General features: G+C 42.7%; 1 protein-coding gene and 1 long non-coding RNA gene across 15 annotated transcripts in view; one reads left to right on the forward strand and one right to left on the reverse strand.

Annotated features, from left to right (window-relative positions):
• The window catches only part of PPFIA3 (PTPRF interacting protein alpha 3), a 511,511-nt gene that overhangs the window by 318,176 nt on the left and 171,906 nt on the right, over window positions 1-21,429 (forward strand). For all 14 annotated transcript variants that reach the window (XR_011922901.1, XR_011922900.1, XR_011922902.1 and 11 more), the window contains one exon: window positions 19,763-19,920. Coding sequence is in view for 11 of the 14 variants with exons in the window: in XM_072427377.1 (XP_072283478.1) it covers window positions 19,763-19,920 (158 nt within the window). In the remaining 3 variants the exon portion in view is untranslated. The remainder of the gene's footprint in view (window positions 1-19,762; window positions 19,921-21,429) is intronic.
• LOC140341544 (uncharacterized) overlaps window positions 1-21,429 on the reverse strand; it is a 54,342-nt gene that overhangs the window by 28,314 nt on the left and 4,599 nt on the right. Inside the window, exon 2 of the long non-coding RNA XR_011922903.1 lies at window positions 5,253-5,356. This is a non-coding gene — a long non-coding RNA (uncharacterized lncRNA). The remainder of the gene's footprint in view (window positions 1-5,252; window positions 5,357-21,429) is intronic.

Here is a 21,429-nt window from a genome sequence, read left to right on the forward strand (position 1 = left end):
CAGAGTACTGTAGGTTAATTAACCCTGCAATTTCTTCACCCCTTGCTCCAGTGCTTTTGAAATCTCCTGCTCTCTCTCTCTCTCTGCTCCCTCCTTCCTGTTGGTATCCCTCCGTGTACCACGTGACCACACCCTCCGAAGAAGCCAATAGGGCTTACTTTCGGGGGAGGGCTTATATTTCAAGCTTGCTCGAAAACAGCCAACAATCCTGCTAGGGCTTACTTTCGGGGGGTGTCTTATTTTCGGGGAAACATGGTAGGGCTAAGTTAAAGATGTGTGCCAATAGAAAGAAGGATTTTTTAGGGGAACCGTGACTTTTAATGCAAGGTCGCCAGTGTCGAGCTGTCAGAGATGCACCGTTCAGAGCGAGCGATCATTTCAGTTAATAACTGCCGGGAGAATACGCCAGCCTATTCATGCCAGCCGAAATTTAGTTGATAAATAGGCTTTTGGCGTCCGATTCCGGACTGCGATTACGCGCACGCCTGAGCTTTCGATTTGGCTTGATGAATCAGGCTCCCTGTCTCTCTCAGGACATTTTTAAATGTAGATCTGAATTAAGATGTCTATTCATTACTAAACAAGAAAGATTGTTTAAACATCTAAAACCCAAATACTATAGTCAGACAAACAAAGCAGGCAAATTATTAGCCAATCAGCTAGGAAATAGGCAAATTAAGAACAAACTGGCCTTCATCCATCATCCACGCACAAAAAATAAAATTTTTAATTCACAAGATATAGCTAATGTTTTCAGCTAATATTACTATTACCTATACAATCGAAAAAACAATGACAACACACTTCAACCTACTAAGGCCTTAATTATGGAATTTTTTAAATCTGTTAACTTACCTAAACTATCACCTAAGCAACTAGAAAAAATTATTAGACCGTTTGGAGATAGAGACAGCCCAAGTAGACCACTTCCACATCCAATCTGATCAAGTAGGTAGTGTTAAGGGGAGACAAGCTCCTGATGCAACTCTTCACATGTTTAATTTATTCCAGTATTCTGAGACCCATGAAATTCCATCAGTATTTCTCAACATTGATGCCGAAAAGGCATTTGACCTCATACCCTGGGGCTATCTTAGAGCATTTGATTTTGAAGGTACAATTTCATCGGCCATTATGGCCTTGTACACAGTCCCTATGGCCTAAGTTTATATGTCTAATCTGTTGTCCGTTTTCCATTTCTAATGAAACCAGGCAAGGTTGCCCTTTATCACCAATTTTAATTTCTTTGGCTATGGAACCATTAGCACAAACGATTAGGTCAAAATCTAATTATGGGTATCCAAATTACTAAACAAACGTTATTGGATTATTTGTGGAAGCATTATTGATGACAACTATGGAAAACTTTAGCAAAGTTAGCTATTACAAAATCAACTCCTCATAATGTAATATTTTAAATGTTGCTATTTCTCTTACCCTGCAAACTACAATAACAAAAAAGTTTTCTTTTACCCGGGTTCAAAGCGCTCTCCCATATTTGGGAATATATTTTCCCTTTATCATAGCAAAGATCTTTATAAGACCAACTATTTACACTGTTTTTAGACAATTCAAGAAGAATTCAACTCAAGAACAAACCTACAGTCCTTATCTTGTATGTAACCTGGGGACTACCTGTATTACAATTTATATCAAAATAAAGATAATGGTATAAATTTGTCACGGATAACAGGGAGGGGAGGGAAACAGAAAGGTAAATACAAGGGACTAGGCCTCCAATGGCTAGGGAAAAGGGAATGGTCACCCCTTATAGACACGCTAACTCCTGACAGTATGAATATCCCCTGATGGTGGGAATACTCATACACTGGAACCTAAGCCCTAGTAGCCCTGAAACGCCCTAGTAGTAGTGATTGGGCTTGAGACTACTGGTTCTTTCCCTGATGAAAGAACCAGTGTCTCCCTGAGGCCTAGTAACAACCAAAGAACAACAAAACACCAAAAGTAGTTCAACTTATCCTAATAGCAAATAGAGAAGCAGGAACTCTGGAGAGGACATCACACCAGCTCTTCACATCCCAGAAGTGAATATCAACCGTAGCGTGAAGTGTGAGGCCAGACTAAATGGAGGAGCAGTAATGACCATCAGCTGTAGCTGATACAAGGGGTGTGATCATTACAAACAACAATACAGAAACAAGTAAAAACAAAGAGACAGTCAGGTAACCTCATGTGCAGCTTGTCTCAAAGATCTTTTAACTTCAGTCACGGAAGGGACCGTGACAAAATTATTGATTTTCTCAATATGGGAGAAAGATCTTAAGTCTATTTTTTTCTACCCAAATGGAAAACAGCTATTCTATCTATTGCCCACTCCACTAAATGTATTACCCATTCGGAATGTTACCAAAAGATTATTTTGAGATGGTAAAGGACCCCCTACAGACTAGCCAAATATATCCCTGATTACTTGGTGAATAATTGTGGAGTTATTGGCACATTTGTACATATGCTGTGGGGCTGTGTGGAGGTCCAGATTTTCTGGAACTCAGTTTTTGGGGTGATAGCGAAAGTTACAGGATTAAACTTGAAATCATTGCTGGAATTAGCCCTTTTAAATAAAGAAATTGATCATTTTCCTTTTCAGTTTAGAGGTATTGTCACCCACATTCCAGTGGTGGCTAGATTATCTACAGTTAGTTAGTGGAATCATAGTTCAGCCCCAACTCTATCAGAAGTTATTGAAAGACCCAGATCACATTATTTTCATTATTTTCATTATTCTCACTAAAGTGCAGAAATAATAAAACACACAGTTCCACCTGTAGCTTTTTCATCCAGGTATATAGAACCAATAAGTAACAGCAATGGCCACCTACAAATAAATTTAAATGTGATGATTATATGTACCAATCATTTCTTAATTTACAAAATCTCATAGATCTCCACAGTTTTTAATTATAGTGCTTCTTCCAGGTGCAGTAAAGTTTCATACAAAGTCCTCTTCAAACCATAACTATCCAAACATAGAATGTAATTTTCCATTATGCAAAAAGCTTACCTTAGTGGTCTCCTTTCTGGGTCACAGCTTTACTCCCTGCCCCTGATTCATCATTGAAATCCGCGATCGCGGGAAGCGCGATAATACGCGCGACCCGCGATCGCGGATTACCGCGTTTTTCTACTAGGTCTTATTTTCGGGGTAGGTCTTATATTAGGGCAGGTTGGGGGAAAAGTGCTAGGTCCTATTTTCGGGGTAGGTCTTATTTTCGGGGAAACACGGTAATTATACATATAATATTTAAATAATATTACAAAATTAATAAAATTTCCTGACGATTCGCCCGCCTGCACCGAAGCATGTACCAACGTCTTTGGGGAACCCTGTAGATCCCATCTCTGCAGTTCACGGCTGAAGATCGAGGAGGAAGGGCATGTTCCCAGGCCCTGCAGGAACCAGCAGGACACCAGGGGACAGGGACGGAACAAAGTAAGTGTTTTTTTTTTAGTTAAAAGCTACCCCGAGTGTGATTTGGGAATACCGATTTCTTCCTAGAATATCCACCCTGAGTCACACTCGGGAATACCGCTAGGGGGATTTATCTTACCATTTTTATGTTATAAATGTGTTCAGAGATTCTTTTTTTAAATTGATGTTTAGTTTTACCTACATAGAAACATTTACAGCTGCATATAGCAAAAGTACACAACCCCTTCAGTTGCGCATCTGACCATAGAAGTCTACCCCTACTGGGAGATTACATTTTTTTTTGTCCCTTGGCTGATAAATCCATCTGCATTCCTTGCAATTTTTACAACATCTAGTTCCCTTGGGTTTATCTTGTCTATCTTCTAAGACTTCAAAGTGGCTTCTGGCAAGTTTATCCCTCAATGATAGGGCTCTCCGGTATGTTTTTGATGGATATTTCCCAATACATTTACTGATGTTCGGGTCCTCTAGTAGGATGGACCAATATTTTTTATAAATTTTTTGGATTTCGTCATGTACTTGTGTGTATTTAGATATGATTCTAGTTATTGATCTTTCTTTCTCTTTAACTTTTTGGCCAAAGATCATTTCTCCTCTTTTTTATTCTTTTCACTTTTTGATAAGATTTAAAAAAAAAATCTAAAATTACATGACTACGGAGCTATGACAAGATATGAAAAACTATACCTGTCATACCTTGCTACCCTTCCACATATAGCTGGCCACTTACCTTCTGTGAAACCTAATTTCTCAGGACTGGGGGATGTAGGGACCTGAAGATGTAGTAGTAAAACATTTACCCCTTGGCTATCTGTCACATTAATTGCATTTCTCTGTTATTATTAATTGCAGAGATTTTGGGTTTACAAGGAAGGTTAGCGGCCCCCTATAACTGACAGGATGCATTGAATGGTTTCTGCTCTTTGGTACAGAAATGGTGAATGGGGAGCAATGTAAGACTAGCCAGCTTTGTTTGATGGATTTATCCTTTTTGTATCTTTCTAATCTTTAATAAAATGTGTTAATAAAATGAGCATCAAATGGTGAGTGCAGAAAATCTTGATTTGTCATTTCTTTTATTTGGTGCATGTACATTACTGTAACTAGAAACATTTCAATTTCAATTCATTTTAAATTAAAGCTGTTCTAGTTGTAAACATCTTTAATGTTTGTTTGCATTGTGGCCCGCAAGTTTTATCTTAATGCCAACAGCGGCCCCCTGATAAAAAATGGTTGGACACCACTGCCGTAGGTAAACGGCTCACAAGTTTTTTTTTAAGTCAGAAAGACTACTGGTTAACAAACTCAACCCTAAACCTAAATTATATTCCTTGAACCCTAAACCTAAATTAAATTCCTTGTCTAAAATCAAACTACAAACAGGAAGAGTTATTCAAAATCCAAAACTTATTTTGAATGAGTTTGGAGCGTTTCAATGAAGTTTATTCAATTCCTCCACATTGTATCCACTGGAGGCTGCTAATGCTTTTTCTATTCTATTTTAATACCATGTTTAAAACTCAGTCATAGACAAATTCTTATTAGCTCCTTCACAGTTGACTTAAGTCTTATGGTTCTCAAGTCATTAAAAACAAACTGTGGCCTCGGTTCTGATGCCTTTTCAAATTCATACCACAAAAATTTAGACAGAAACTGGCCCCCCTTTTAGTATTATATCTTAATTCTTTGTGAGAGGATTGTGGCTGCCTGCAGACTTAGATAAGCTCACAATAGTGTAATTTCCAAGCCAGACAAAGATCATTCTTCTATTCCAATACAAAAAACCATTATTATTACTCACAATAATCTCTCCTTTCAGAGTGTCCCTGTGAGGGATACATTCTGGGTTAATTCTCTACGCGTTTCCCAGAAATATCCGCTTCCTCAGGAGAGAGGAGAGAGAATCTACAAATATAAAAAAGATTAAATTGCTATCATCAATTAAATTATTACTACATTAACAGAAAAAAAATACATTAAACTAAACATATTATACATCAATATACCTGATGCTTGTGTTTTTAGCAACACTCTCTGTTAGAATCAGTGGTGGGGAACAAATCGGTAGTCATGGCAGTAAAGCTGTTATATGTTTTGTTCTGGTATCAATCTGGTATCAACATAAATATGATAGCATTTTAAATTATCCATCCCATCATGTTTTACATGTTTATTATTGCTTATTATATTACCCCATTATTGCCCACTTCATAGGGATTTCAAACAATGTTGCAAAACCATGCTCCAAGCCCCATTGCCAAACAACCTAAATGTGATGCTGACCAATTAATTCATAATCAGTTATACAACATGCATATCTCTTTACATTCATGCCAACATGTGGTTAATAGTATTGTAATTAAAACCACCACAGTGATAATGTGGTAACCAACCCATATTTATTCATTTTTCACCACTTTGTACACATTCACTGAGGTTAGCAAACCACTTACTTTAAATCACATCTAGTTGTTACAACTACATCAGTGTTATTGTTATTTCTATTAGTCCTACAAAAAAGGAATAAGTCCATAAACGCCAAAAAATGACAGACTTTAACCCCCCTAGCGTTCTAATTCTGTAATTTTTTGATGCAAAAAGTGATCCTATTTTTTTTGCATAGAAATTTTTGTTTATATTTTACCGCTTTTTGCAATTTTTCCGGCCCCGAGTCACACTCGGGAACACCCCTTAGGGGGTTAAAAGGACTCAAAGCGATTCTTACTCACAGTTTTAAATGGAACTTGAAGCAAACAATAATACCGTACTGAAATCTCACAGCTAAGCCACAATTTTACACACCAGCTCCCCTGCATGCTACAGTTGGCGTCTCATGCGCCGATTATGTTTCCTATGAAGGGAAGATCCTCCTACGCGCCCTTCAGCACGTACACACTAATTTTTAGTAACCATCTGTGTGTGATTACTTGAGATTCTCATGCATCCAGGAGAGCAGACTGTCGGTCTCTGGGCTCAACACCACCTGCACGTTTATATTAAGTTTCCGGTGCTCCGTGACACCGGAAGTTGTTATTTTTATACAGGTTTTATTAAGTTATTGTTTGTGGGGACAACCACTGCCCAGCGGATCCACCTCCAGACAGGGACCTGCCAACACCACCACCAGCCGCATCCTCAGGTGTTCCCATGTCGAAGGAGATTACCTCCATATGTTGTTGTTCGAATTCGGGTTCGACCCGAATATGACGGTTCGAATTTGGGTGGACCTGACCCAAATTTTGCTGGATTCGAAGCCCCGAATTTGACCCTCCCACAATGCCTAGGGACCTCCCCCATGATGCCTAGGGCCCTCCAATAACAGCAGGGATGCTCCCCTCCATGTTTGTTGTGGCAGGCAGCCGATTGGCTGTCTGTCACTGCATGCCACACAGGCAGCCATTGGCCTATATAAGGCCAGGGCGTGCCTGCATTTACCACTCCTGAAAGAGATTTGCTAGCATCACAACCTTTCTGTGCTGCTTGGCTTGCTTTGTCAAAGTAAAAAAAAGTGCTTTACTTAGACTGTCACAGTCACACTATTAGTCAGATAGATTGTTGGATTGTACTGTATTGGTGCAGTCCTGAAATCTACTGTACTCAGATAGGTGAAGTGTTTCACTGTTAGATAGATAGATAGATAGTCAGTCAGTGTGTTACATACACGCAGCCAGAGGCAGGGTACCCTCCCTGACTGTGTGCACAGTATCACATTTGTACTGAGAGACAGACACACAGACGCAGTGTATACTGCAGTATATATTTTGTATAATGTGCTGCATATTACAAGTGTCACCACTGAAGGAAAGTGCTGCATACAACACACACAGCACACTTGCATTTTTTGTGTTAACCCCTCCAAAAAAAATCCACTTACTGTACAAATTTACACTTTGTGAAGCATATTAGCTACAAAGTATTTTGCAGGGTGTCAAGCAACACAAAAAATTTTCTACAATGTCTGGCCAAAGAGGAAAGGGCAGCTTTGGCAAGGGTGGCAAGCAAAGCAGTATGAGTTTGTTTTTAGGTGCAGACCCAAGAACAAGAAGCGCTGCTGTTGGTGGTGGGCGTCCATTATTGCCACACCATGAACAAGACGTAGTGGAGTACATTATTGATTGTACCCCCTCTTCATCCCAGTCTAAGACACAGGCCTTACAGGTGTCCCAAACAAACAGTCCGTGATACACCTGTTTCTCCTAGTTCTTCATCAGCCCCTGGAAAGTCACGTGTACAGCAGTATGTAGAGGAGTTCCACTGAGGGGTTGGAGAGACGGAGCTACAAGCATTCCCTCAAGATGCTCAGTTGTTTCAGTCATCTGATGAAGAGAGTCAGTTCACAGGCTTTCCCGCCACTTACTTTTCACCAGAACACTCTGAGCCAGACGAGCCAATTCAAACTGGCTCCAAAAGGCCGCTGCTTTCTTTCGGCACATATAGGGAAACTGTCTCTTCTGATGATGATGATGATGTCCTTGATCCGACAAGGTGCGAACAAGGAGATCATCATAGGCAGGAAGAAGAGGAGGAAGAAGAAGAGGAGGAGGAGGTTGCAGAGCGCCCTCAAAGAGGGAGAGGGAGGAAGAGGGTAAAAGCTGCCCACACTCTGCATTCTTCAAGTACCAGTGGGGCACGTCATAGTCATAAATCGTCAGAAGCTGTCACCACAGCTATGCCTCAACAACTGTGGACCGCCAACACGAGCACCAGCTCCAGAGCATCTTTTGGCCCAGTTAGATGTTCGACAGTGTGGGCATTTTTTAATGTCCATAGTGATGACAACACTATGGTCATCTGCAAACTGTGTGCTCAACACTTGAAATGAGGCAAAAACCCAAACAAACTTGGAGCAAGTTGCATGAGCACTCAAAAAGCCACCACCCGGTAACCTGGCGGGAACACCTGGTCAAAGCACTGAGCTCTGTGCGACCACCTCCGCCCAAAAAGCAAGCTCAAACTGCTCGATCTTCCTCTGCTGCCTTTTCTTCTTCTGCCACCAAAGTTACCCGTGCTGCTGCCAAAAATTTGAGTGGGGCATGTAGCTGAGCATTACCTTTTTCAGGCTCCACCAGCGGTGAGCAGGAGCTCCAACGCAGATCGGCTGCTGTTTGTCGCATTGCTAGCAGTCAAGACCATCCCCCACAACTTCTACCCCATCGTCCAATGATTCTGTGGTTAGCATTAGCAGCATCCAACCTTCAATCCCCCAGATGCAGGAGCGCAAGAGGAAATATGGCCCAAATGACCCCAAAACAAAGCTAATCAATGCAGCAATTGCACAGCTGATTGCGTTAGAGCTCCTCACTTACCTGCTGGTGGACTCCAATGTTACCTACCTCCGCCCAGAGCACATCACCATGCAATTTCCTCTTCAACCTCCACTTCTACCTACTCTTTTGCCTCAACCTCTTCCTCCAGGGACACTTTGCCGTAGAGACCCAGCACCTCCTATTCGGCAGCATCTGTTCACCGCCAGCAACAACCTGCAGTTTGCTATTTCGGTGCACAATTTAGACGTTGCCACGCAGTCCTGAGGTTGTGAAGCCTGGGTTCCTTCAGCCACACAGGGGCAGCCATTCTAAGTGCCTTGGGGAAGCAGGACATATGGCTAACTTCCAACAGACTTCAGCCAGGCAAGGTTGTGTGTGACAATGGGGTCAATCTGCTGGCAGCCCTGCGTTGTAGGAAACTCACACACGTACCTTGCGTGGCTCACGTCATGAACCTGATAGTACAGCGCTTCCTTAGGAATTACCCTGGCCTCCAGCCACTGTTGCCAGTTGTCAGCGCATTTCTGCCGGTCGTACACAGCCAGTGACAGATTGGTGGATTTATAGCGAAATCTCAACCTGCCAGTCCACCGGTTAATTTGTGATGTGGCCACACGTTGGAATTCCACCTTTTACATGCTGCAGCGGCTGGCTGAACAACAGAAAGGGGTGGTGGATTACGTGGCAGAGTCTGCTTGTTTCAGACGTATACCTACACTACCTTTCTTCAGCCCTGTGGAGTGGCTGCAAATTGAGGACTTGTGCAGTGTATTGTCACCTTTTTAAGAGGCCACCAGGACGATCAGCAGAGATCAGGCCCATGTCAGTGACACCATCCCCATCATATGCCTGCCTGAACAGATGATGGTGGATCTCTGACAGCACACAGAGCGGACGCTCCATCAAAAGATGACGTTTCAAACATCATCTGGGACATGCGTGCCTACTAGGCATAGTGCACCACAAATCCAGGAAGAGGAGGAGGTGAAGGAGGATGAGGAGGACATTGCAGGCATGGGAGAAGGGGAGGAAGGGGCAGAGGAGGATATTGAGGGTACATGGCATCCATCCACCCAAACACAAGGCGGCATGTTCTGTGTATGGCAGGTCCAAGCTGAGGAGGAGGAGGAGGACGACCCTGTGCTGCTGTTCGACCCACAGTAGTGTGGGTCCAGAATTACCTCAGCTGTGGGTAGGTGGAGCCACATGACAGCCTTTATGCAGGAGTGCATAGCCAAAGATCCTTGCATACAACACATAAAATCAAAGACTGATGACTATTGGATTGCTACCTTACTGGATCCACGTTACAAGCCTGAGATACAACAACTGATCTTGCCCCAATACAGGGGACCAAAAATGCAGCACTACCAAGAAGTGCTTGTAAGGGACTTGTGTTCAGCCTTTCCGGCTGCCAGCAGCAGCAGCAGGAGCAGGAGCAGGGATCCCTGTGGCAGTTCCACCAGCCATGGGAGCCAAACAACTGCTTTAAGCGGCATGGGTGGCAGCAGCGGTAGATGTTGTCTAAGCCAAACTATGGCTGCTGCAACCTGCAAAGCCAGGACCCACTGGACTACTGGGTATGCAAGCTTGAGCAGTGGCCAGGACTGGCAGAACATGCCATTCAGATCCTTGCCTGCCCAGCCGCAAGTGTGTTATCTGAAAGAGCGTTCAGTGCAGCTGGGGGCGTAGTGAGTGACAAGCAGATTCGGCTTTCCACAGAAAATGTCGACCGAATCACTTTTATTAAAATGAATTAGGCTTGGATCAGCAATTACTTCAACACCCCCTCTGCAGAGTGTACTGATTAGTTGTCAACTGCTGCACGGTCTGCTGACACCTTGATGGGAAGAGCACATTCACAGCCTTCAACATCTCCTTCTTCTCCTCCCCCTCTACCTCTACTCTGTCTCTGAGGTCTTTAACTTGCAATGGAGCTGTGTAACTGGCTAAATTTTTCTGTTTACTTTGATAGATTGCAAGTGGTATCAGAATTGAATATCTGTATTTTTTTACAGAAATACCGAAATTTTGCTGTTTATTTTGATAGATTGCAAGTGGTATCAGAATGAAATATCTGTATTTTTTTTTACTGAAATACCGAAATTTTTCTGTTTATTTTGATAGATTGCAAGTGGTATCAGAATTCAAAATCTGTATTTTTTTACAGAAATACAGACTTTTTTTGGCTTTTGTTATAGATAGCAAGTGGTTTCAGAACTAAATATCTGTAATTTCTTACAGAAATACAGAAAATGTTCTGTTTATTTTGATAGATTGCAAGAGAGTTAGCATAAATTATGTTTGCATTCTTTAAGATAAACAGAAAAATGTATGTATTTCTGTAAAAAAAATATAGATATTTCTTTCTCATACCACTTGCTATCTATAATAAAAAACCATAAAAATGTCTGCATTTATGTAAAGAAAATACAGATATTTAATTCTGAAACCACTAGCAACCTATTACAATAAACAAAAAAATTTCGGTATTTCTGTAAAAAAAAATTATAGATATTTAATTCTGGCTTCGACTTGCTATCTATCAAAAAAGCCATAAAAATGTATGTATTTCTCTTATGATTCATAATTAAATATCAGTATTTTTAGAGAGAAATTCGGATTTTTTTATTGCTATTTAGATAGATAGCAAGTGCTATCAGAATGAAATATCTGTATTTTTATGGATAAATATAGAAATTTTTCTGGGTTTTGTGATATATTACAAGAGGTATAATTTAGGATACCTCTTGCAATCTATCACAAAAAAAAAAACCTAAAAATTTCTGTATTTCTGTAAAAAAAAAATCATATATTTTATTATGATAGCACTTGGTATCTATCCTAAAACCCATAAAAATTTTGGTATTTGTCTCCAAAAAATACAGATATTTCATTCTGATCCCACTTTGTTATATATCTCTAAAGCCATAAAAATTTCTATATTTCTCTCCCAAAAATCTAGATATTTAATTCTGATAGCACTTGGTATCGATCCAAAAGACCATAAAAAAATCCATATTTCTCTACAGAAAATACAGATCTTTAGATCTGATCCCACTTTGATATATATCCCTAAAGCCAAAAAAATTGATGGATTTCTTTACAAACAATACAGATATTTAATTCTGATGGCACTTGGTAGTTGGTATCAATCCAAAAGGCCATAAAAAATTGTATATTTTTCTCCAAAAAATAAAGATATTTTATTCTGATAGCACTTGGTATGTATCCTAAAACCCATAAAAATGTATGTATTTATGTGAAACAAATACAGATATTTAACTGTGATAGCACTTGCTAGATATCCACAAATGATAAATAATGTATGTATTTGCCCGCGGATTCCACCAAGCCCGTTAACTTTTTTTGTGGTTTAACTACATAGTAGGTATGGAAAGTGTGATTTTTGTTAATCCATTCATGTATCCAGCTACATGACATACATTCATTAGCTACAGATTCTACACTATCTATAGAGGTGATGGCCTCTGCCACCGCCTCCTACTCCTGCTGTTACTGCTGCCAACTTCCCAGTACCAAACTCTAGATGCCAGATACTAATGCCGTCCACGCTCCATCTCGGAGCCCACCGTCTCCTCTTCCTGCTGTAAATGATGCTGCCGTCTGCCCAGTACCAAACTCTAGATGCCAGATACTAATGCCGTCCACTTTCTGTCTCAGAGCCCACCGCATTCTTCTCCTGCTGTAAATGATGCTGCCACCTGCCCAGTACCCGACTTTAGATGCCAGATACTAATGTCGTCCACGCTCCATCTCTGAGCCCACCGCCTCCTCCTTCTCCTGTTGTAAATGATGCTGCCGCCTGCCCAGTACCAAACTGTAGATGCCAGATAATAATGTCGTCCACACTCCTTCTCAGAGCCAACCGCCTCCTCCTACTGTAAATGATGCTGCCGCCTGCCCAGTACCAAACTCTAGATGCCAGATACTAATGCCATCCACACTCCCTCTCAGAGCCCAACGCCTCCTCCTCCTCCTGCTGTAAATGATGCTGCTGCCCACCCAGTACCCATCTTTAGATGCCAGATACTAATGCCATCCACACTCCGTCTCAGAGCCCACCGCCTCCTCCTGCTGTAACTGATGCTGCCACCTTCCCAGTACCAACTTCTAGATGCCATATACTAATGCCGTCCACGCTCTGTCTCAAAGCCCACTGCCTCCTTCCCCTGCTGTAAATTATGCTGGCGCCCACCCAGTAACAAACTAGATGCCAGATACTAATGCCGTCCACACTCCGTCTCAGAGCCCACTGCCTCCTCCTCCTCCTACTGTAAATGATGCTGCCGCCTGCCCAGTACTAAACTCTAGATGCCAGATACTAATGCCGTCCACATTCCGTCTCAGAGCCCACCGCCTCCTCCTACAGTAAATGATGCTGCCGCCTGCCCAGTACCAAACTCTAGATGCCAGATACTAATGCCGTCCACACTCCGTCTCAGAGCCCACCGCCTCCTCCTGCTGTAACTGATGCTGCCACCTGCCCAATACCAAACTGCTGCCACCTGCCCAATACCAAACTGTAGATGCCAGATACTAATGCCGTCCGCACTCCGTCTCAGAGCCCACCGCCTCCTCCTGCTTTAACTGATGCTGCTGCCTGCCCAGTACCAAACTCTAGATGCTATATACTAATGTGGTCCACGCTCCGTCTCAGAGCCCACCGCCTCCTTCCCCTGCTGTAAATGATGCTGCCGCCCACCCAGTAACAAACTCCAGATGCCAGATACTAATGTCGTTCACACTCCGTCTCAGAGCCCACCGCCTCCTCCTCCTTCTGCTGTAAATGATGCTACCACCTGTCCAGTACCAAACTGTAGATGCCAGATACTAATGCCGTCCACATTCCATCTCAGAGCCCACCGCCTCCTCCTCCTCCTGCTGTAACTGATGCTGCCGCCTGCCCAGTACCAAACTCTAGATGCCAGATACTAATGCCGTCCACACTCCATCTCTGAGCCCACCGCCTCCTTCTTCTCCTGTTGTAAATGATGCTGCCGCCTGCCCAGTACCAAACTGTAGATGCCAGATAATATTGTCGTCCACACTTCGTCTCAGGGCCCACCGCCTTCGGATCATGCGGTTTCTGCTGCTGCCTGCCTAGTACCCAACTCTAGATGCCAGTTACTAATGCCGTCCACACTTGTCTTAGAGCCCACCATCTCTTCCTCCTGCTGTTACTGCTGCCACCTGCCCAGTACCCAGTACCCAGCTGTAGATGCCAGTTAACAATGCTGTCCATGCCGCATATTAAATACAGCTAGCAGATAGGAAAAGGCAGTCCCCTACACAGCAATGTCTCCAGTAGCTAAAGGTTCTACTCTTTCCATATAGGTGATGGCCTCAACCACTAATGCTGACCTTGGTCCATCTCAGGGCCCACCGCCTCCTCCTCCCAGTACCCAGCTCTAGATAACAGTTAGCAATGCCATCCACACTTCTCAGGGCCCACCGCCTCCTCCTCCTGCTTTAACTGATGCTCCCGTCTGCCCAGTACCCAACTCTAGATGCCACTTGCTAATACCGTCAAATCTTTGTCTCAGGGCTCACTGCCTCCTTCCTCTGCTGCTGCCGCCTTCCCAGTACCCTACTCTAGTTGCCAGTTACTAATGCCGTCCACACTTTGTCTCAGAGCCCACCATCTCTTCCTCCTGCTGTTACTGCTGCCACCTGCCTAGTACCCAGCTGTAGATGCCAGTTAACAACACTGTTAATGCTGCATTTGACGAAGTTACAGCTAGCAGATAGGAAAAGGCAGTTCCCTACACAGCAATGTCTCCAGTAGCTAAAGCTTCTACACTGTCTATATAGGTGATGGCCTTAAACAATAATGACGTCCTTACTCTGTCTCAGGGCCCACCTCCTCCTCCTGCTTTAACTGATGCTGCCGCCTGCCCAGTACCCAACTCTAGATGCCAGTTACTAATGCCGTCCAAACTTGTCTCAGGGCCCACCGCCTCCTTCTTCTGCTGTTACTGATGCTGCTGCCTGCCCAGTACCCTACTCTAGATGCCAGTTACTAATGCCATCCATACTTGGTCTCAGAGTCCACCATCTCTTCCTCCTGCTGTTACTGCTGCCGCCTGCCCAGTACCCAGTACCCAGCTGTAGATGCCAGTTAACAACGCTGTCCATGTCGCATTTTACAAAGTTACAGCTAGCAGATAGGAAAAGGCAGTCCCCTACACAGCAATGTCTCCAGTAGCTAAAGCTTCTACACTGTCCATATAGGTGATGGCCTCAAACAATATTGCCGTCCTTGCTCCATCTCAGGGCCCACTGTCTGCTTCTCCCAGTACCCAGCTCTAGATGACAGTTAACAATGCCATCCACACTTCTCAGGGCCCACCACCTCCTCCTCCTGCTTTAACTGATGCTGCCGCCTGCTCAGTACCCAGCTCTAGATGGCAGTTAACAATCCTGTCCACAATCCTTCTCAGGGCCTGCCGCTTCCTCCTCATGCTGTTACTGCTGCTGCCTGCCCACTGCCCAGTACCCAGCTCTAGATGACAGTTAACAATGCCATCCACACTTCTCAGGGCCCACCACCTCCTCCTCCTGCTTTAACTGATGCTGCCGCCTGCTCAGTACCCAGCTCTAGATGGCAGTTAACAATCCTGTCCACAATCCTTCTCAGGGCCTGCCGCTTCCTCCTCATGCTGTTACTGCTGCTGCCTGCCCACTGCCCAGTACCCAGCTCTAGATGCCAGACTAGACTCAAGCTCAACAGGGTGTTCCTTCCCCGCTGATTCCGCCAAGCCTGTTCTGTTTCATGTGGTTTCGCTACATAGTAGGTAGGGACAGATTGGAATCTCGTTCATCCATTCATGTCTCCAATAGCTACAGCTTCAACACTGTCCATATAGGTAATAGCCTCAACCTCTAATGCTGTCCTTGCTCCTTCTCAGGGCCTACCGCCTCCTCCTCATGCTGTTACTGATGCCGCCTGCCCAGTACCCAGCTCTGGATGCCAGTTACCAATGCTGTCCACGATCCGTCTCGGGGCCCACCGCCTCCTCCTCCTGCTGTTGCCACTTGTCAGTACCCTATTCATAAATATGGCATTACAGCCATCTAGGTGGCATTGATGTTGCACTACACCCAGCTCTAGATGCCAGTTACCAGTGCTGTCCCTGCTCTGTCTCAGTGCCCACCGCCTCCTCCTCCTGCTGCTGCCACCTGTCATCTGTAACTTATAACAGAGCTGTGTAGCTGGCTAATTTTTTTTCTGAAAGACCCCCTCAGGGACATCTCTGCCTCTACTCGGAGACCCGTTTAAAATCCGGCATGTTCCCTTGACCGCCCCATAAAATGGCCTTGCCAGCAACAAGAAAAATACTTCCTTATTTTTTTTACTTGTACAGTGTTGTGCAGAGCTAGGGGAGTCTTGATATGTCTTTTTAAATGTATTTATAGGCTGTGGAAGCTCTACACAGCTCAAACAACCCAAATTTTACCCCCATTGATTTTAACGGAGTTCGAATTCAACGTTTGTTCACCCGAATATTTATGCATTATTCAACCGAATAGCAGTCAAATCGAATAATGAGCTATTCGACCAACACTAATAATACCTCATTCAAGCCTGGATATTGGTTCGCTTTCAAAGAATAAATCTATTTACTTTCCCTTTGTAGGATCAATCTATCCCAGTCGCCTCCTCTTGGGTCCTGCACAACTTTTTCCAGTGCTAAAAATCTAACTTCCTCAGTATTAAAATTGTGCCGTGTGCCCATGTGGAGACTTAAGGAGGTGAGAATTTTCCCAATTTTGATGGCATATATATGCTCATAAATACGTTTCCTAAACTCCCTTCTTGTCTTACCTACATAGAAGCAACCACAATTACAAAATGCCAAATATCTGATGACCTTAGTTTTACAATGTACTACATATTTTAGCTTAGGAAGCTTTTTGATTGGTACTTCGAATTGATCCCTCTTTGTATAGATCCATACACACTGTGTGCATTCACCACATGGATAGGTTCCCCTTTGTCTCCATTATACAGGCTTTCCTTATTCCTTTTGAAATGATTCCGCACTAATTTATTTTTTAAAGAAGGTAGTTTTCTAAGCGTTAACTTGGGATAAGTGCCTTTGTGCTTTTTAGTTTTAGGATCCGAGGTGAGTATAGTCCAAAAACGATCACAAATACTCCTCACCATTTGATGTTGAGCTTAATAACGTGTGATAATTCTCAATTCAGTATCCTGTCCCTTTTTTGTCCTTGGGAACAAGATTTGTGATCTACCTTTTCGTTTCACCTTGTTATATGCCTTTTTAAGGGTAGTTTTAGTATATCCTCCTTCCATCAATCTATTCTGCAGATCTCTTGCTGCTATCTCAAAATCCTCCTCCCTTGAGCAATTTCTCATTATTCTTAGATATTGGGAGAATGGTATACTTCCTTTTAAGGATTGTGGATGAGCGCTTTTCGCAGACAACATCGTATTTCCTGCAGTAGGTTTACGAAAGAGTCTTGTTACTAAAGATAGATCTGGGCTAATTGCAATTTCCAAGTCATGAAATGATATTGATGTTCTGTCATATTGTAAAGTAAATGCCTAATTGTAGGTGTTTTTCTGAATTTTTTGATAGAATTCCATCAGTCTATCATCATCTATATACCTCCGCCATAACAAGATGTGGCGGAGGTATATAGATGAAAACATCATCTTTATACCTCCGCCACAACAAGATGTGGCGGAGGTATATAGAGAGGGCATCATCTGACACGAGTTCTCTTTGCCAACCCCCAAGGTACAGGTTAGCACAGGTCGCTGCGCAAGGTGTCCCCATTGCCACCCCCTGTACCTGAAGGTAGGTATTATCATCAAAAGTAAATATATTGCATGTCAGTATATATTTCAAGAGTGGTATTATAAACTCATTTTGCTTTTGCAATGTTTGACTCGTTTCTGCCAGAAATTTCTTCACTACTTCCATTCCTTGCTGGTGAGGTATACTTGAATACAGAGCTTCTATATCAATTGCAACTAACAAACAGTCAGCTGGTAGTGATACATCTTCCAAGACTTGTAACAGGTCTTGGGTATCTTTGAGAAAAGAGAGTTAAGCTACGTACACACGGCAGATTTTTATCGCCCGATAATTGCCATCGTCCGGACGACCGACCTGTCGGATCCACGGACGATGGACGACAGCCGATCGTAATGAAAGGGAAGGGGAGAGCGCGCAGCAGGGTGCCGCTCCGTCGCTCTCCCCCCTCCCCTCTCCATAGAGCATGAACGGTGCTGTATGTACAGCATCGTTCATGCATCTTGCAGCCCCTTTCCAACGACAAAAATTGCAAGTGTGTACGCAGCTTAAGCTGCAAACAAAGTCTGTCCACTAGTTGGCTTGCTCGTGAGGAGATAATGATAACTGTTAATCCCAGACACAATGGGACGTCCAATTATTGTCCAATCTCCCTAAATAACTGGGACCTCAATATTCTGAACAAAATTCTCTCTGTGCCTAAACTCTTACCTCTGGAAATATGTTCATCCGGACCAGGTAGGGTTCATTAGCCCCAGGAGATCTATCAATTACATTTCTCCCATAAAATCTAATTGGGACCAAGGTCCCAAGTAGGGCAGCTATGCTATTGTCAATTGCCCTTCTAAAGGCTTTTGACAGTCTTAAATACATCTACCTTTTTATCGTCCTGAAAAGCATGGGCTTTGGGCAGTTTTCTGAAGATTACTTTATACATTATATGATCTACCACAGACCCAAGTCTGAATAGGGGTTACCCTTTCCAGAAAATTCCCATAAAAAAAGGGACATGAAACAGGGTTATCCTCTCCACTCCTTTTCGCAATTGCAATTGAGCCACTAGCACTATGAATTTGCACTAGCCCTGACATACACAGGATTAAAGTGATTCCACAGAGCATAAGTGTACCCTATTCACTGATGATATCCTCATGTGCATAATGTCACCTATAGTGACTCTACCAAACTTATTTTAAACTACTTGGCATAGTAGTCACACTCAATCAAAGTTTAGACTTTGAATGGGGAAATACTCCTCTACAGTATTTGGGTATTTAGCTTACCTCTTCTTATAAGTTGCTTTATCAAGCTAACTATGTACTATTTAGGAAAGTACATGTACTTAGGAAAGTACATTTTGATTGCTGACTTAGATAGTCTTAGATTGATGGTCTTCCACCCCCACCCCCTTGTCTTGGCTAGGTAACATAGCAGCAGTTGAAATGAATATACTGGCTGGAATTTTAGACTTATTTCAGGCACTCCCCATCCCAATAACCAAATGGGAATTGGAGACCCTCCAATCTAAACTTATGACCTTCATCTTGAGTCATAGGAGAAGCAGGTTACATAGGACCATATTAGTAGCTATCTTTCATCACTATAAAGCTGCTCAAGTAGCCCAACTCTCTGTAGGCATGTTACTATATGATAGACCTCAATGAGTAGAAATAGAAGCCCTAGCATGTCTTTCTCTAGTAATAGAAACTAATGTGGGGGCACCAAAACATTTCAGACTAAAAAACCCCAGAAGATCTGTGAAAAGCGCACATTGTTTTAAAAAAAGTTTAGGTGCTTCTGATTAAGAATACTTTTTTAAGCTTACTGATATACAAGACAGATTGGTCTTCAAGATACAAAACCACTAAATCATTAATTAAGCAAAATGTATTGAAAATCATAAGCATGTGCACATGTCTAAACTGAGTCAGTCTACTTCCAGTAGTCTACTTTCTTCTAGTAATCAGATGTTCTGGGACCACCACATTGCCAAGATGTTTAATGCAGGACAGGGTCAAATATACATTGTTGATTGTCATCCTTCAGGGCCCTCTGTTGCTCCTTTTGGTTTTCTGTATTTACCCAGATCTCCTAATACATACTCTTTCTTTTTTCTCCTTAACAATTAGTTTTATTTATCCTGTTTCATGCATTTTCACTGTGCTTCCACACACCTACTTTTTTTAGTCCCACCCCAAAATCATCTATGAATTACCATTTGTTTATTTTTCCCAACTCAGTTTAGGAGCTGAAGGTCTGGGTGGCACCAACAGTAGCAGCCAGGACTCTCTTCACAAAGCTGCGAAAAAAAAAAGCATCAAGTCCTCCATTGGGCGCTTGTTTGGCAAGAAAGAGAAGGGACGAATGGGACAAATGGGACGAGAATCTTCCTCTCTAGGTACAGTACAAATTTACTTTAACATATAAAACAAAACAACTTACTTTAACCCATTCATTAAAAATGTTGCTTTTTTTTTTTGTTTGTTTGTTTTTTAGCTCAGGGCCACCTTTTCTGTTTGTTCTCCTCTGTACACTTCTATACTATTTTCTACTATTTAAACACAGCTTGGAAAACTGAAGGCTTTACCCTGTAATAATCATCACCCGTTACTAAACTTCCTTTGAGCATAGTATATGGTCACAGACATCAGGTTTATTTTCATCTCTGGTTTCAATATTTTTATTGAGTTTTACAAGAGAGGGTAAACAATTCAATGAAATCCATATAGCAAAGCAAATGACATCCAAAAGGTTAAATATACCCCAAAATAGGAAAGTTGAAAGTAACAATGTACATGGCAACTCATTTGTAATGGAAACAGCATTTACATATTCCACCTTGAGCCAGTTGAGAGCTGTCAGGTGTCAATTATCCAAGCCCATTATTATTATTATACAGTATTTATATAGCGCCATCATATTACGCAGCGCTGTACAAAGTCCATAGTCGTGTCACTAACTGTCCCTCAAAGGAGCTCACAATCTAATGTCTCTACCATAGTCATATGTGATTAATGTAGTCTAAGGTCAATTGTTAGGGAGAAGCCAATTAACCTAACTGCATGTTTTTGGGAGGAAACCGGAGTACCCGGAGGAAACCCACGCAGACACGGGGAGAACCTGCAAACTCCATGCAGATAATGTCCTTGCTGGGGATCGAACCTGGGACCTAGCGCTGCAAAGGCTGAAGTGCTAAACCCTGAGCCACCGTGCTGCCCATTACTGGCAATATATTGATATGGGTTACATTCTAAACTAAAAATCATGGATATTTTACACTGTTTGAGTCACAGGGCCAATAATGGCCACTTAAACAGATCCTGAATCCCCCACCCGGGTATCGGGAAAAGAAAAGGGAGAATAAAAGGGAGGGTAATAGGGAAAAAGGAAGAAAGGCAGGATGGCGAAAGAGGGAACATATTGTCATCTGGTAGTACAACTTCGGAATGTAGTCTTAGGTCAGGCTTGATTTGATCACAGAGTCAAAATGTACGATCTTAACCCATGAGCATATAGTAATCATTCCAGGGACTCCAGATAAGCTAAAATTTAGCTACAGAGTACATTGCTATGGCCCTCATATTTTCATTTGCAAGAAACCAAGCGATTTTCTATTTGACCTGGGCCACTCTGGGGGTGGATGACCACCAGGCTTTCGCTAGCACCATCTTTGCAGATGTGAACCGGTAAGTCTGTAACTTGAACTGAGAGTTGGTACAGTTAAGCTACGTACACACTTCCAATAATTATCGTTGGTAAACGAACGACGTACGATCCTGCACGATATCGGCGAACGATCGTATAGCACCGACCCTGTACATGCAGATAACGACACGATTGTTCGCAGATATTGTACACACAATAGATGCGATCGTTTGAGCGATACAGGAAGTGACGTGCACGACAG

The sequence above is a fragment of the Pyxicephalus adspersus genome, chromosome 11 (genome assembly GCF_032062135.1).
Source record: "Pyxicephalus adspersus chromosome 11, UCB_Pads_2.0, whole genome shotgun sequence".
Classification (NCBI taxonomy): Eukaryota; Metazoa; Chordata; class Amphibia; order Anura; family Pyxicephalidae; genus Pyxicephalus; species Pyxicephalus adspersus.